At 40.4% G+C, this 17,227-nt stretch overlaps 2 protein-coding genes across 4 annotated transcripts in view; one reads left to right on the top strand and one right to left on the bottom strand.

Moving 5' to 3' along the window:
* Positions 1 to 13,626, top strand: part of pfkfb4a (6-phosphofructo-2-kinase/fructose-2,6-biphosphatase 4a) — a 50,489-nt gene extending 36,863 nt beyond the window's left edge. For 2 of the 3 annotated variants that reach the window (XM_014133377.3, XM_014133375.3), the window contains exons 10-14: positions 1,060 to 1,164; positions 3,915 to 4,044; positions 4,156 to 4,218; positions 4,348 to 4,412; positions 8,019 to 13,626. In XM_014133377.3, the coding sequence (XP_013988852.1) occupies positions 1,060 to 1,164; positions 3,915 to 4,044; positions 4,156 to 4,218; positions 4,348 to 4,412; positions 8,019 to 8,078 (423 nt within the window). In that variant the 3' untranslated portion in view covers positions 8,079 to 13,626. Of the gene's footprint in view, positions 1 to 1,059; positions 1,165 to 3,914; positions 4,045 to 4,155; positions 4,219 to 4,347; positions 4,413 to 6,516; positions 7,377 to 8,018 lie in introns of those variants that run through there. The other variant, XM_014133376.3, reaches the window with a different exon arrangement.
* A 1,221-nt stretch (positions 13,627 to 14,847) lies between these two features.
* LOC106565815 (actin-related protein 2/3 complex subunit 4) lies at positions 14,848 to 16,996 on the bottom strand. The gene is made up of 6 exons (XM_014133378.3): positions 16,867 to 16,996; positions 16,386 to 16,504; positions 16,183 to 16,294; positions 15,907 to 16,002; positions 15,545 to 15,715; positions 14,848 to 15,428 (listed from the first exon to the last, which is right to left on the bottom strand). Exons 1-6 carry the CDS (start codon positions 16,867 to 16,869, stop codon positions 15,423 to 15,425), a joined length of 507 nt encoding a protein of 168 aa, XP_013988853.1. The 5' UTR covers positions 16,870 to 16,996; the 3' UTR covers positions 14,848 to 15,422.
* Positions 16,997 to 17,227: the final 231 nt, after the last annotated feature.

Raw genomic sequence — 17,227 nt, 5'->3', positions numbered from 1 at the left:
TAAATTATGATTTTTTTTCTTTGTTTTTGTAGGTCTGGAAGACACAGTCTTCTATGATTTAAGCGTTGACATGGACTCAACATCCAATTCTGTTGTTTCTCTATGAACAATTGTAATTTTGAGAGTGAATACAATTTTTAAAAAGCGAATACCAAGAAAAGTAAAACTCAGAAAACCTAATTTGGGAAAATATAAAACAAATAACATTTGGGGAAGAAATCAGATTTTATAGGGCACTTCTTAGTTGTTTATTAACCATTATTTTACCAGGTATATTGACACAAAATATATAGTTCACTAAGGACTGGGGAGGAGAGTTGCAGGGGAGAGAAGAGAATATGCCTATTTGACATTTCAAATGAAATTAGTAGTTTGTGAAGTTTCATTTTTTTTTATCATACTAGATAAGGTTGGAAACCCTTAGTCTGTACGTATATATACACTGGATTAATTTACACAAGATCTACTAAGAATGATGTGCAAATGACATGCTTTGTAAACAGTAGGTGTCGACTAACAGTGAAATGCTTACTTATGGACTCTTCCCAACAATTATTTTGAAATAATGGCAAAAATAAAAACACGGGGATTAATACACAATGAGTAACGATAACTTGGCTGTCTACACGGGGTACCAGTACCGAGTTGATATGCAGTGGTATGAGATAATTGAGGTAGATATGTACATATAGGTAGGGATCAAGTGACTAGGCAACAGGATGGATAATACACAGTAGCAGCAGCATATGTGATGAGTTAAGAGTGCAGAAAGAGTCAATGCAGATAGTCCGGGTAGCAATTTGTTAACTATTTAACTAACTATTTAGCAGTCTTATGGCCTGGTAGAAGCTGTTCAGGGTCCGGACCGCATCGGCAGAAGATATACTAGTGAGGTTTGTCAAGAACCCAGTATATAAATAAATATGGAGCGTGCATAAACACTGTAACTAAAATGCAATATACAGATGTAGATTTGGAAAATTGTGCAAGTCTGTGATTTACTAAATATGTCGCGGTGTGTTTGAGTAACTGAAGTGGTGCATGTGTGTTTATCCTCAGGGTGTGTGTGAGGAGATGATGTATGAGGAGATCCAGCAGCACTACCCGCTGGAGTTTGCAATGAGGGACCAGGACAAATACCGCTACCGTTACCCAAAGGGAGAGGTGAGTGAGAAGAACATTCTCTAATGCCTCATTTGTTAAATCATCTTTATGTATTATGAAAGTGCTCTGCCAACCTGAATGCTGGTTTTATGTGTCAAGAAATATGTGTGAGAAATAGCTTCTGCTGAAGAGCTGTACAGTTCTTAACAATGTTTTTGACAAGCAAGCACTTGGATATGGTCGTTTCCATACTTTCATGGAATGTTTGGGACTGACAGAGTAAGGCATTTGTGAAAATTCTATAGCAATATATAGTTGGAAAGCAGCTGTGCGTTTGGACAATTAAGACACTGCAGTAAATAAAAACGTGTCATTCTTGTCCAGGACCGGAATCTACACAGACCGGTGCGCCATAGCCAATCAGAGCTACAGTAGGCCTATATGCAAATAAGCCATTTGCCACACTGGCCTGCAAAAATGTACTTTGAGCTGGACTGTGTTTACAGGCAGTAGCATCAGTGTGACTTTAGACCATTAGAAAGCATTTGCCAAAAGCCAAAATATACACCTGAATAGATTTCTGTAAATATTTAAGTACTGTACCACAGGCATCCATACATTTGGAAACTTTACAGTCCTATTGATCAAACAACCATGAACAGGTAGGCGCTCTCCCTCCCTAAGATCAACAACTAACGTTAGCCAGAGCGAGATGAGCTAAAATCTAACAAGGCAAAAGTAGATAAACCCTCAAACTTTTTCAGCTTGTAGTTGGCCGTCAAAATTGCACTGATTAACGATAGGGAATAGTAGCCTGCTCGCCCTTGTGCAGCTTGCCTGCCAATGCACGCTTGTCCCAACCCAAGTTTTGACAACCGAATGGAAACTGCCTGCCTGCCCATTTTAATCGATGCCAGATACATTAGATGAACAACTAAGAGATGTGCTTGCTACCTGGATAAGTCGTTCAGCATAGCTAGCTAGCAAAGCAATTCACATTTCTTGTTGGCTAAGTAAATGGCACCTGCATCTCTAGCTGTAGCCGCCGAAAAACGATATGAGAGGGAAAAAGTCGCCACTCATCCAATGACATGACATTCTCCCAGCAGCTAGCTAACGTTAGGCTGGGTTTTTAGCTTGCTAAATAAATAGCTACATACTGTGCATTTGGAAAGTATCCAGACCCCTTCACTTTTCCACATTTTGTAACGTTACAGCCTTATTCTAAAATGTATTTAAATAAAATAAAAATCCTCATCAATCTACACACAATACCCCATAATGACAAAGTGAGAACAGGCTTTTGGAACTTATACCAAAAAAAAGAAACGTTATTTACATAAGTATTCAGACCCTTTGCTATGAGACTCAAAATTGAGCTCAGGTGCATCCTGTTTCCATTGATCATCCTTGAGATGTTTCTACAACTTGATTGGAGTCCACCTGTGGTAAATTCAATTGATTGGAAATGATTTGGAAAGGCACACCTGTCTATGTAAGGTCCCACAGTTGACAGTGCATGTCAGAGCAAAAACCAAGCCATGAGGTCGAAGGAATTGTCCGTAGAGCTCCAGACCGGATTGTGTCGAGGCACAGATCTGAGGAAGGGTACCAAAAAATGTCTGCAGTATTGATGGTCCCCAAGAACACAATGACCTCCATCATTCTGAAATGGAAGAAGTTTGGAACCACCACTAAGACTCTTCCTAGAGCTGGCCGTCCGGCCAAACTGAGCAATCGGGGGAGAAGGGCCTTGGTCAAGGAGATGACCAAGAACCCGATGGTCACTCTGACAGCGCTCCAGAGTTCCTCTGTGGAGATGGGAGAACCTTCCAGAAGGACAACCATCTCTGTAGCACTCTACCAATCAGGCCTTTATGGTAGAGTGGCCAGACGGAAGCCACTCCTCAGTAAAAGGCACATGATAGCCCACTTGGAGTTTGCCAGAAGGTTCCTAAAGGACTCTGACCATGAGAAACAAGATTCTCTGATCTGATGAAACCAAGATGGAACTCTTTGGCCTGAATGCCAAGCATCACGTCTGGAGAAAACCACGCACCACTCATCACCTGGCCAATACCATCCCTATGGTGGAGCATGGTGGTGGCACCATCATACTGTGGGGATGTTTTTCAGCTGCAGGGACTGAGAGACTAGTCAGGATTGAGGGAAAGATGAATGGAGCAAAGTACAGAGAGCCTTGACGAAAACCTGCTCCAGAGCACTGAGATCCTCAGACTGCGGCGAAGGAACACTTTCCAACAGGACATTGACCATAAGCCCACAGCCAAGACAATGCAGGAGTGGCTTCGGGACAAGTCTCTGAATGTCCTTGAGTGGCCCAGCCAGAGACCAGACTTGAACCCGATTTTGAACATCTCTGGAGAGACCTAAAAATACCTGTGCAGCGTCGCTCCCCATCCAACCTGACAGAGCTTGAGAGGATCTGCAGAGAAGGAGAGAAACTCCCAAATACAGGTGTGCCAAGCTTGTAGCGTCATACCAAAGAAGACTCGAGGCTGTGATCGCTGGCAACGGTGCTTCAACAAAGTACTGAGTAAAGCGTCTGAATATTTATGTAAATGTAATATTTCAGTTTTAATTTTGTATTAATTTGCAAAAATGCTTTCTACATTGTTTTCCACTGTAGACCCCATTACTGAAGATAATTTCTCATCTTGTAGTATTTGTCAGGGCCCTGTTTTTTGGGGGTGGGTTTTACCCCCTGCTGTAAGTTTTTGTCACCCTTTTTGGCCGAGTGAGTGTCTTGGTTGGTCTGTCTGTATCTGACCGTTGACCTGTCCCCTCAGTCCTATGAAGACCTGGTGCAGCGTCTGGAGCCGGTCATCATGGAGCTGGAGAGACAGGAGAACATCCTGGTTGTCTGTCACCAGGCTATCATGCGCTGCCTGCTGGCATACTTCCTGGATAAAACCGCAGGTCAGTCTGGTTGTCTCCTGGATAAGACCGATGGAAGGTGTTGTTTATTCCCCTTTTTGTAGATCTCTTTTGTAATAGATTTCTTGGTAATGTTTGTGTGTTGTTTCTCAGAGGAACTGCCCTACTTGAAGTGCCCACTGCACACCGTGCTGAAGCTCACACCAGTGGCTTATGGTAAGACTGGCCTTCCACTGCTACGCAGTCCTGTCTGTACCTGCTTCAATGTGAAATAACAAATATTTCACATTTGGATTTAGTTGTTTATAATGCAAGAATGCACCTTTCTGTGCTCTGTGTTTTCAGGCTGTAAGGTGGAGTCCATCTACCTAAATGTGGACGCAGTGAACACTCACAGAGATAGACCAGAGGTTGGTATATCTACATACTCGCACACAGATACTGATTTGGTAAACATAAGGGGAAATCTGTGCTACGCTTGACATATGACTCTAAACTCTGTAACCAGTGCAGCAGTAGTGCTTTTCAACAGTCCTGGTTGCAATGGCTTCATAATCAGAGGCGTGTTTAATAGTAATGCTTAGAGTGGATTCTTTATTGTAAAGATGTCATGTGCACTGGTATCAGTACTAAAGATGATGATAGTGACTCATGTTGTGACCTTCATCCATTGTCCATCACCATTTCACATGCTCATCCTGAATAAACCAATTAGAGGATAGTGGGATGAAACGACATGATTCATGATGTTATATCATCAGGTGAAATCTGTGTGATTAGGAATCATGTTCATGACATTTCTTTATCATATACGTAGAGAAGCATTTAGGGAGTAACTATTCAAATTAACTTGAATAATTAAATTATTAAATTGGCTTATCACATCCTGGGCTCTGTTTTCAGCTGGTGCTAAGGAGGTGCTAGTGTCAAATGCACATTAGTTTGCAACTTAGGCATGTAAAAAATGGCAGAGTGCCATTTTCCAGTCCTAACGCCAGGTTTGTCAATTTACCTGTCGAACATCAGCTCGCTTGCACTGAGGTGGGAGGGGTGGCAATATTTGAGGTGTGTCCTTTAAAAAGCCCCGCAAAAGTTACAATATCATACAGCACTAATGGTAAGTTTTAAGACTCACAAAATGCAGGTCTTAACGGTAACGCTGTTGATAATGGCATGATTTTGAGAGCGGAAGTGCAGCCTTTCCAGCCATGATGCACAGTCCCGATGGAATGAAAGATGTGCTAGTGAACCTTGTATTTAGAAACCTTAACAAATTATTGATTTCCGCCCCTTTCATTTAATTGGATTCAAAAACAAGCATAGCCTACTCTCCCGTTAATCAAGGCTGGTTTAACAACATCGCATAGGTGGGCCTTTTTATCCTGGCCAAAAGTAGCTTTTGAATAAATGGTTTCTACTGGGAGTGCTTTTAAATATTGGAGGTTTAAGCCCTTGTGCATTTTAATTATTCACAATTCACAAATCTGCGTTTTGCTTGTTGAAGTAGGCTATCCATCCCCATTTTCAAAGAGCACCCCACATCCAATTTACCGAAGACTTGCTCTTCCAAAATATTCAGTCCTCATAATGCCATATCAACGACAGATTATTTAAAAAAAAATGATACATGGCTTGAATGCAATGGAAATTTTGTCTGCTATTTCTGGAGAAGTGCAAATATGATCTGTAAGGTGGTTCCATGATGTTTATAAAACATTACAGTTGTGAAGTATAACGGTGAGTGGACATTCCCCCGTTCTCTTTACATTGGATCTTTATCCAGCTCCCGTGAAAAGTTTGGATGTGTGTAAAACCCTCCATAGTCTTATTTGCCTGGTCTGTATTATATGCCCATGGGGAGCAATTATGGTGCCTGTAACTGTATTTAGACATTGCCTCTTTAAAACAAGTTATTTTGTTTTTATTAGAATTGTGGACTGCCATTTTAGGCCTTATCAATAGCCTAGTGAATTTATTGTTGCTTGTTGACTACGTTTGGCATGTCCAGACTGCAATTTACAGTAGACTATGCCCTTGTATTAGTGCGAATGCTGTTGCCTATGTTTCCATATTGAAGCAATGTGTTTTAGAACAATGTGGGCTGATATGTTCAACATATTTAGCGAACTAGGCTATAACGGACTAACATTCGAATTGGAGTTGCGATACATAAAAGACCATAAATACACAACTTGAAGCAAATGCATATTTAGCCATGGTTTATGTTCTGATTGGCCAGTGAAGGACCAAGTCTTGACACACTCAACTTGTTTATTCATCAAAACCCAGCCCTTTCACGCCACCACCAACTACTCTGCCTATAATTCCTGTTGTGAAAATGCCAAAAATATTTCTGACTCACCCAGAACCTATAACGCTACCACCAGCGCTAAGATTTACCATTGCGCTGGGTTTGTTAGAATAGAGCCCCCTGTCTTTCCCACCCATCCTCCCATTATAGCTATTTTGTTTCCCTGATGTTTGACCCCAACCTTTTGTTTCATTGCTGAACAGAACGTAAAGGTGTCGCGGATGGCTGAGGAGGCTTTGCTAACAGTACCAGCACATCAGTGAGATAGTATCCCTCATGCTCTCACTCCCTTCTTTCCACTCCTCCTTCTGGCCCAGCCCCATTAACTTGTCCTTCAATCAGACACTTAGACCTCAGTCACTCCATACCCTCTTTACTTCCTGACATCGGAAGTACTCTGATTTGTTTTGGAGTATTCAATAATAATTATAATTAACTGGAATCTAGTTCATTTGTAAATATCCCTACCATAAGGGTCTGGTGTCATTTTTTTGGGTTTATTGACCTGCTGCTTTTTTTCCTCTCCAAATTGACATAATGGTTTTGTAAATCAATGTTGAACTGCCAAATGTGAAGCGATTAACCCGAAGCACATTTCAAATATTTTCATTTTAGGATAACCTTTTTTTAAATTTAGTCTCATGGATGTATGTCACTTTTCTATTCGGGAAGCTCAGTATTTTATTATTATTTGTCAGTAGTGAGTCTGTGGATTTCAATGTGACTCACTGTCTTAATTAGTTTAAAAGTTGAATGTGTGTCTGTCGGTGTTCATAGCGTTGCACAAATGTCTACTTGATGAGGTAGTGTTTTGCACCTTTACTCTGAAACCTAAACTCTTGAGTGTTTCTTTAATGAGTTATTTTTAAAAATTCATTCAGTTTAGTGTATTTTTAATTTGATCAAGTTAGATTAAATGTTAATTTTATAATCATGTATGAAGACGGCCCAGAGGAACATATTTTTTATTAGAATGTGAAGGTCTCTGCTCCATATGGAATATGAGGAAGTAATTTACATATCACTGTTTACTGGCTATGTTAATAAAATCGACTTGACCAGCCCTGCTGTATTTTATGTATCGATACATTGACCCTCACGTTTTTGTTCTACAAATGTCTTCATAAACCTCTTATATTGTGCTATGCAAATGCGGGGCATTTGGTCCTCAACCTTTATTAATATGCAGAAGCTGTATTGGAAGTAATTTCCTCTGTAGAGTACAAATGCCTATTCATCAGACTCAATATCAACACCTGTTTGTAGAACACTGCTTGGCCTCTTCCTGACACCGTACCCGTCACCATAACAGTAACTTTCCTCGTCCACAAAGCCAACTGCAAACATGCCTTTTTCATACACACATTTACTTGTCCTAGACACTGGCTTGGAAGTGTGTACATAATCAGCTGACCAGGAACAATAATGTTCAGTTGTCTAAACTAATAACTATTTCTCTAAACCATTATCTCTGCCGCAAACATAAACAAACTTCACTGTGTATAGCACATGGTGTCTCTCACTGGAATGAAATGCCTTGTTCTAGGACTTCTATCCCTTGAAGCTATGGGGGATTTTGTTTTTAAGTTCGTAACCACAGAACATGTCCCTTATTTTGAAACGCCATGGACATGAGATTTGAGATTTGATTCGTCATTCTGGTGTGTCTTCAAAGGGATGTAAAACGTGTATGTTCCTCTTTCAGAACGTCAACGTTCATCGCACCACAGAAGATGCCTTGCAGACAGTCCCACCTCACCTCTGAAATGCAAGCCACTCGGATTGAAGTTTGGGCTCTCTCCTCTACCTCCTTGTTACTACGTGTCATTACTAAGTGTCATTACTTGTGTCTCTAGTGGTACAGAGTCAATGGACATTCTATCTGTGCAACTCACTCAATTGATGGTTCTTTGTTGGGCGATGTAATGTTTTCACAGCCTGGTCTCAAAGCAAAACATACAGTACCAGTCAAAAGTTTGGACTCACCAACTTATTTTTCTTTGATTGTACTATTTTATACATTGTAGAATAATAGTGAAGACATCACAACTATGAAATAACACATGGAATTATGTAGTAACCAAAAAAGTGTTAAACAAATCAAAATATATTTTAGATTCTTCAAAGTAGCCACCCTTTGCTTTGATGACAGCTCTGCACACTTGGCATTCTCTCAACCAGCTTCACCTGGAATGCTTTTCCAACAGTCTTGAAGGAGTTCCCACATATGCTGAGCACTTGTTGGTTGCTTTTCCTTCACTCTGCGTTCTAACCATCCCAAACCATCTCAATTTGGTTGAGGTCGGGTGATTGTGGAGGCCAGGTCATCTGATGCAGCACTCCATCACTCTCCTTAATCAAGTAGCCCTTACACAGCCTGGAGGTGTGTTGGGTCATTGTCCTGTTGAAAAACAAATGATAGTCCCACTAAGCCCAAACCAGATAGGATGGCGTATCGCTGCAGAATGCTGTGGTAGCCATGCTGGTTAGGTGTTCCTTGAATTCTAAATAAATCAGTGTCACCAGCAAAGCACCATCACACCACCACCTCCATGCTTCACGGTGGGAACCAAACATGCAGAGATAATCCGCTCACCTACTCTCCGTCACACAAAGACACGGGAGTTGGAACCAAAAATCTCAAATTTGGAAAATTGGGCCAATGGATAGATTTCCACTGTTGTGATGTCCATTGCTTGTGTTTCTTGCCCCAAGCAAGTATTTTCTTATTATTGGTGTCCTTTATTAGTGGTTTCTTTGCAGAAATTTGACCATGAAGGCCTGAGTCACACAGTCTCCTCTGAACAGTTGATGTTGAGATGTGTCTGTTACTTGAACTCTGAAGCATTTATTTAGGCTGCAATTTCTGAGGCTGGTAACTCTAATGAACTTATCCGCTGCAGCAGAGGTAACTCTGGGTATACCTTTCCTGTGGCGGTCCTCATGAGAGCCAGTTACATCATAGCGCTTGATGGTTTTTGCGACTGCACTTGAAGAAACTTTCAGAGTTATTGACATTTTCAGAATTGACTGACCATGTCATAAAGTAATGATGGACTGTCATTTCTCTTTGCTTATTTGAGCTGTTCTTGCTATAATATGGACTTGGTCTTTTACCAAATAGGGCTATCTTCTGTATACCACCCCTACCTTGTCACAACACAACTGATTGGCTCAAACGCATTAAGAAGGAAAGAAATTCCACAAATTAACTTTTAACAAGGCACACCTGTTAATTGAAATGCATTCCAGGTGACTACCTCATGAAGCTAGTTGAGCGAATGCCAAGAGTGTGGAAAGCTGTCATCAAGGCAAAGGGTGGCTACTTTGAAGAATCTCAAATATAACATATATTTTGATTTGTTTAACACTTTTTTGGTTACTACATGATTCCATATGTGTTATTTCATAGTTTTGATATCTTCACTATTATTCTACAATGTAGAAAATTGTAAAAATAAAGAAAAACCCTTGAATGAGTAGGCATGTCCACATTTTTGACTGGTACTGTATTTTACAAAAATCCATGCCACTCCATTAAGTATGATATGTTACTTTGTTAGGTTACATTACATTAGCCTGTAAATCTGGCACGCTCAAATTAGTATGCTAAGTTAGTTATATGTTTGGGATGACAGATTACTTAAAGCAAAAACAAAAGGAGGGTGGATGGGTAGGCGTATAACGCGAATGTCTAGCAACCCAACGGTTGTGTGTTCAAATCTCATCATGGACAATATTAGCATTTTAGCAACTACGGAAAAGTATTGACACCCCTTGACTTTTTCCAAAAGTTGTTGTATTACAGCCTGAATTTAAAATGGATTAAATTTGAAATGTATCACTGACCTACACACAATAACCCATAATATCAAAGTGGAATAATGTTTTTAGAAATGTCTTGAGTCAAGTATTCAACCTGTTTGTTAGGGCAAGACTAAATAAGTTCAGGAGTAAAGATTTACTTAACAAGTCACATAAATTGCATGGCCTCTGTGTGCAATAGTAGTGTTTAACATGACTACCTCATCTCTGTATCCCACACATACAATTATTTCTAAGGTCCCTCAGGCGAGCAGTGAATTTCAAACACAGATTCAACCACAAAGACCAGGGAGGTTTTCCAATGCCTCACAAAGGGGCACCTATTGGTACATTGGTAAAAAAAATTATAATAATTAAAGCGGACATTGAATATCCCTTTGAGCAAAGCAAAGTTATGAATTACACTTTGGATGGTTTATCAATACACCCAGTCACTTCAAAGATACAGGCATCCTACCGAACTCCGTTGCCGGAGAGGAAGAAAACCGCTCAGGGATTTCACCATGAGGCCAATGGTGACTTTAAAATAGTTAGTTTTTAATGGCTGTGATAGGGAAAAACTGAGGATGGATCAACGACATTGTAGTTACTCCACAATACTAACCTAAATGACAGCGTGAACAGAAGGAAGCCTGTAAAGAATAAAAATATACATGCATCCTGTTTGCAATAAGGCATTAAAGTAAAATTGCAAATAAATGAACTTCATGTCCTGAATACAAAGCGTCATGTTTGGGGGCAAATTCAACATCCATACATCACTGAGTACCACTCATTTTCAAGCATGGTGTTGGCTACATCATGTTATGAGTATCCTTGTCATCGGCAAGGACTAGGGAGTTGTTTTAGGATAAAAGAAACAAATACAGCTAAGCACGGGCAAAATCCTTAGAGAAAAATCTGGTTCAGTCTGCTTCCCAACAGAAAAATTCACCTTTCAGCAGGACAATAACCTAAAACACAAGGCCAAATATACACTGGAGTTGCTTACAAAGACGACATTGAATGTTCCTGAATGGCCTAGTTACAGTTCTGTCTTAAAGACAGAAGACTTAAAAATGTCAGTCTAGTAATGATCAACAACCAACTTGACAGAGCTTGAAGAATTAAAAAAATGATAATGTGCAAATATTGATTAATCCAGGTGTGCAAGGCTCTTGAGAGATTTACCCAGAAAAACACAGCTGTAATCTCACCAAATCTTATTCTAACATGTATTGACTCAGGGGTGTGAATACTAATGTAAATGAGAGATTTCTGTATTTCATTTTCAATAAATTTGCAAAAGTTTCTAAAAACATGTTTTTATTTTGTCATTATGGGGTTTTGTGTGAAGATGGGTGAGCGGAAAAAAACGATTTAATCAATTTAAATTCAGGTTGTAACACAACAAAATGTGGAATAAGTCAAGGGGTATGAATATTTTCTGAAGGCACTGTACTTTTTAAGCAACTTTGCAACTACTTAGCATGTTAGCTAACCCTTCCCCTAACCATAACCCTTTAATCTAACTCCTAACCTTAACCCCTAACCTAACGGAGCATATCATATACTAAAGCAGTCAAATGTAATATATTATACTAAAGCAGTGGAACGTAGCATATCATACTAAAGCAGTCTAACGTAGCATATCCTTCTAAAGCAGTCGAATGCAATATATCATACTAAACGATCAAGACGTAGGATACTATACGTCCTACAATTCATATTATATTGTACGATCGATATTACATTTGTAGGCCAATGTAATGTAACCTAACTTTAAGTAACATACACTACATTTGGACACCTACTCGTCGAACATCTCATTACAAAATCATTGGCATTGATATGGAATCCCCCCCCCCCCCTTTGCGGCTATAACAGCCTCCACTCTTCGCTTTGTGCACAGGGGCATTGTCATGCTGAAACAGCAAAGGGCCTTCCCCAAACAGTTGCCAGAAAGTTGGAAGCACAGAATTGTCTAAAATGTCATTGTATGCTGTAGCATTAAGATTTCCCTTCACTGGAACTAAGGGACCCAGACCTTTATTCCTCCTCCACCAAACTTTACAGATGACACTATGCATTCGAGCAGGTAGCGTTCTCCTGGCATCCGCCAAACCCAGATTTGTCCGCCGGACTGCCAGATGGTGAAGTGTAATTCATCACTCCAGAGAACGTGTTTCCACTGCTCCAGAGTCCAATTGTGGCAAGCTTTACAGCACTCCAGACGACGCTTGGCATTGCGCATGGTGATCTTAGGTTTGTGTGCAGCTGCTCGGCCATGGAAACCCATTTCATGAAGCTCCCAACGAACAGTTATTGTGCTGACGTTGCTTCCAGAGGCAGTTTGGAACTTGGTAGTGAGTGTTGCAACCGAGGACAGATGACTTTTACGCACTTTAGCACTCGGTGTTCCTGTTCTGTGAGCTTGTGTGGCCTACCACTTCGCAGCTAAGCTGTTGTTGCTCCTAGACGTTTCCACTTCACAATAATAGCACTTACAGTTGACCGGGCAGCTCTAGCATGGCAGACATTTTACAAACTGACTTGTTGGAAAGGTGGTATCACGTTGAAAGTCATTGAGCTCTTCAGTAAGGCTATTTTACTGTCAATGTTTGTCTATGGAGATTGGGTGGCTGTGTGCTCGATTATATACACCTGTCAGCAACGGGTGTGGCTGAAATAGCCGAATCCACTAATTTGAAGGGGTGTTCACATACTTTTGTATATATAGTGTATGGAGTGGCAAGGATTTTTGTAAAATATAACACGTTTTGCTCTGAGACCAGGTTGTTTTTCGGCCCCATCTCCCTCTGAGCACATCCTTGTCCTGTTTTGGTGTCTATGTTCAGAGCAAATGTGAACTGAAGGATCCAGAGCCTTTTGGCTTTTCTGTAAGCATCCTGAATTGGCCTGTAGAATTGTATCAGTTGTCCGTATTACTCCTCCGTAGGTATCTCAGTCAGTCTACAGCACATTCAGACCAATGGTTTAGAGGTCCAAACAGAAATGGGAATTAAATGAACAGTTCTGCTTGCATTCTAGGGTTTTGGGGTATGCTTTCAGGGAATTTCCTTTTGCTGCTCCATTCTCATGGTAGGAAGAGCCGTAAGTCCTTGTTAGTTGTTTGGTTTATGTGTGTTAAGGCTTTATATATAGCTTACAGTGTTGTCTTGTCTAGGAGAGAAATGGACAGCAACTTATTTTTGTAAAGTATGAAGCCCCTCAAAGTATTGATTTTGTGATTCACTTGTCCATTTTGAACCTCAGAAGTGTCACTATTGTTCTTCATGTCAATGTTTTATATTAAAAAGTATTTTGAGATGTGCAATTATACATATGTGATGGCTACACCATCAGCATATGCAAATATGTGGGCATATTCAATTGTTGGTGCTTATGTTGGCTGCTATTGAATCCAAATGTTTGATCATTTTTCCTGTGTTTTTCTAAATGTTTTTCCTGTGATTTTTCAAAATCTTCAATAAAGATGTGTTTTTATACAGCTGCCTTAGATTCATCGAACATAGTTCCTCTATTACAGATTACCTAACAGTTGGATTTTCTCAAAATCAGCCAAGCACATAACTGCATACACATTACCAAAAAGAACCAGTGTTGAATGAATGTGCTGGAACTCAGTGTTATGAAAATAATATTTGAAGATAATAATTGGTCATAATGAAATGTGTTTGCAGCTTAAGGCTTACGAACAGAGGGAAATCTTCAACAAAATAAATACTACAACCAGTCTGTTTTAGTTACATTTTAGTCATTTAGCAGAGACTCTTATTCAGAGCGACTTACAGGAGCAATTAGGGTTAAGTGTCTTGCTTAACGGCACATCAGATTTTTCACATAGTCGCTCAGGGATTCTAACCTTTCGGTTACTTGCCCAACGCTCAGCTACCTTCCCCCCAGCTCAGCACTAGAGGCCCAAACTCTAATCAGGAAACATGCAAGATCTGACTCGCTCATTTTAGAACCAGCAACACATTCACTTCTCCTTTCTCACACCTGAAATAATACAGTGAACCTTACTCTACACAAACTGAAGAGAAACAGCTGATCTTAGTAGAGACTTGAGTCCCAACCAACACAGCTAGTGCCACAGAAATAGAATTTGAAATTAAAGTGCCCCGAGTGTACAGAACATTATGAACACTAATATTGAGTTGCACCCCCTTTCGCCCTCAGAACGGCCTCAATTCATCAGGGCATGGACTCTACAAGGTGTCGTAAGCATTCCACATGGACGCATGCCCATGTTGGCTCCAATGCTTCCCACAGTTGTGTCAAGTTGGCTGGATGTCCTTTGGGTGGTGGACCATTCTTGATACACACAGGAAAAACCTAGAAGCATTGCAGTTCTTGACACTCAAACTGGTGCGACTGTCCCCTGCTACTACCATATCCTGTTCAAAGGCACACCCTCTGAATGGCACATATACACAATCCATGTCTCAATTGTCTCAAGATTTAAAAATCCTTCTTTAACCTGTCTCCTCCCCTTCATCTACACCGACTGAAGTGGATTTAACAAGTGACATCAATAAGGGATCATAGCCTTCACCTGGTCAGTCTGTCATGGAAAGAGCAGGTATTCCTAATGTTTTGTATACTCAGTGTACATATCTAATGGTATACACACACTCAACCTCAAGAATGAGGATGTGGCCAAACGAAGAGCATGGATGGGACACACGATCACCATTACTCAGAACTACAAACAAGCTCTCATGAGTTTTATTGGTGATCATTTCAAACATGGTTTATTTTAGGACAGTTCAATAAATCTGTGATGTCTTGTAATAAAATGTAAACATACATATTTTTTAAATGTATCTTCGTGATGATCGTTACATTTTGAGGTTACATTTTCTTTGTTGTTACAAAAAACAAGAGTACATAAAGACACAGAATGTATAAAAACAACACAGGCTGTTTCAGTTGCAACAACACATTCTCATTGTCCCAGTAATCATGAATAGCAACCTGGTTAATACTTTTAAGGACCTGCCTTGGCTTTGAGATTTGTTCTAATTAGAAAATAATTCATTATATACAGTCATCAATATTTATGAGTACAGGGAAATACTTGTGAGATGCAGTTGGGTGCCACACACACCCACCCACACTGGATTGGTCACTTTTCTATGGTATTCCTCGCTGATTGGTTGTTCACTTACAGTACGCTTCTCCACCCTCTTCCTGCTATCGGACCCTTGAGCCTGCCCTGTCTCACAGATCCATGGTGATGGCCAAGTCATGTGATCAGTGAGGGATGAGGGACACCAACTCAGAACTGCAACAAAAGGAAGGCATTGACAAGCATCATAATACTGTTCCATTAGTCCCACTGATTTGACCACATTTCTATAAAATGTAGATGGTTTTGCTTCTAACACATAGCAGTCTTACATTCTTGAGGAACTCCTCCGCTACGATACGGGCACGGGCATTGACAGACAGCTTCATCTCGCTGATCTCCTTGTCGATCTCCTCCATGAAGGTGATGACGAAGTCCACCAGCTTGTGCTTGTACATCTGCTCCGTGTGGAAGTTGGTGATGAGGAAACTGATGTCATAGCCCTACATGACAGGATGGAGAGATGGACGAAGAAGAGAAAAGGAATAAAAAAAAGATTAGCAAGTCCAACAACAGCAATTGAATAATTTCCTGTTTCTATTTCTGCCTCTGTTTTCTTTCCTGTTATGAATCTCACTGGTTCCTTCAACCCCAGTTTAAAAGATGAACGTCTAAGTTGATTTTCATTGATCACCTCAACCGGTTTCCTCCTGAGAATGAAGAAGTTCTCCGCTCTCATCATCATGAAGCGCATGAACTTGTGGCACAGGATCTTCTCAATCTCATCAGCCTGATGGAGCCAATTACAGTGCACTAATCAGCATTTGCATGAAACACTTTTTTTGTTTCCATATTGATTACAACCGATAGCTTTCAAATCTATATGAAAGGCTTGATTTCCTCAAACACACAACATCAAGATAATGGAAGGATAACATTGAAAGCAAAATGACAGGTCATATTCCCTGACCTGCTTCACAGCAATGCTGACTCGCACAGAGTTGATGGAGCCCTCGATCAGGACCTTCTCCTTGTCATTGCGGCTGATCACCACAGGCTGTAGTAGGAGTTCTTTACTACTCCTGTAATGAGGAAAGACAGTGTCACAAATAACACTAATGTCATCATGAGGACAAAGAAAGAAAGAAAGAAACTTTTTCACACACAACTCACCTGACCTCCACCTCTGGTTTGTTGTGGCGTTCCACTACCTGAGAGGAGAAGTTCTCCAGACAGAGGGCGGCCTGCAGTGTGGCACGCACAGCGTTCAAGTATGGGCGCAGGGTCGCTGTCTGAGGGAGGTAGTGCCACCATTAACTCACGGATAGAAAACATCACTATTACATTTCAATTATCACGACAATCATCCAGAAACTTTTTTTTTTTACTAAGGCTTTACATTTCCGTCTCAGACAGACTGCTGTCTGGACCTCTAGACAGACAGTACCATGGTCACAGGTTTTGCTACAATCATGTTACTACAAACATATTATGGTGTTGTGGTGTTGTCAGAGATTTCTAGTCTGTCTTGCTTTGATCGATACTTTTTTCATAGGGCGTCCTGTCAAACCACCAGATTAAGGTTCAACCTGGGAATTTAAAAGCAGAGAATATAATCGGTATTTCTGATTAAATTGAGATTCAACTCACTCACCATTTCTCTGTTGTAGTGGGTTTTAAAGGCGGAAGTTATTTTGCCACGCCTGCCAACAGCTCTTCCGCAAATCTCATATCACAGCGAATAGAGCGTTTTCATTGGATTTCGACTTGACCGTCGCCGCGGCCATCTTTTTTCTATCTAAAACGTCTTTGGACGCATCCATTTGTTGGCCTCACTTTTTAGGGGAGTTAAAGAAAATTATAATTTAGTGAATTTGCTCATTTAAAAAAATCATAACTATATGACAGACTATTGTAATAGTATACCTACAAATACACTTAAGTTAGCAACAAACAAAAACATTTAGATCCCTAATATTCGTTTGATTCCCGTTACCATAAATCCACATCCCCAA

The sequence above is a fragment of the Salmo salar genome, chromosome 12 (assembly GCF_965601325.2).
Source record: "Salmo salar chromosome 12, fSalSal1, whole genome shotgun sequence".
In the NCBI taxonomy this organism is placed as follows: Eukaryota; Metazoa; Chordata; class Actinopteri; order Salmoniformes; family Salmonidae; genus Salmo; species Salmo salar.
Note: the sequence above shows the minus strand (reverse complement) of the source record. Positions and strands in the feature narration are given on the sequence as shown.

Excerpts from the sequence above, each read along its gene's own strand:
- LOC106565815 (XM_014133378.3), bottom strand. Across the intron at positions 16,003-16,182 it reads TCAGCATTGCTGTGAAGCAG|GCTGATGAGATTGAGAAGAT; the intron begins GTCAGGGAATAT and ends TGGCTCCATCAG. Across the intron at positions 15,716-15,906 it reads TCAGGAGGAAACCGGTTGAG|GGCTATGACATCAGTTTCCT; the intron begins GTGATCAATGAA and ends CCTGTCATGTAG.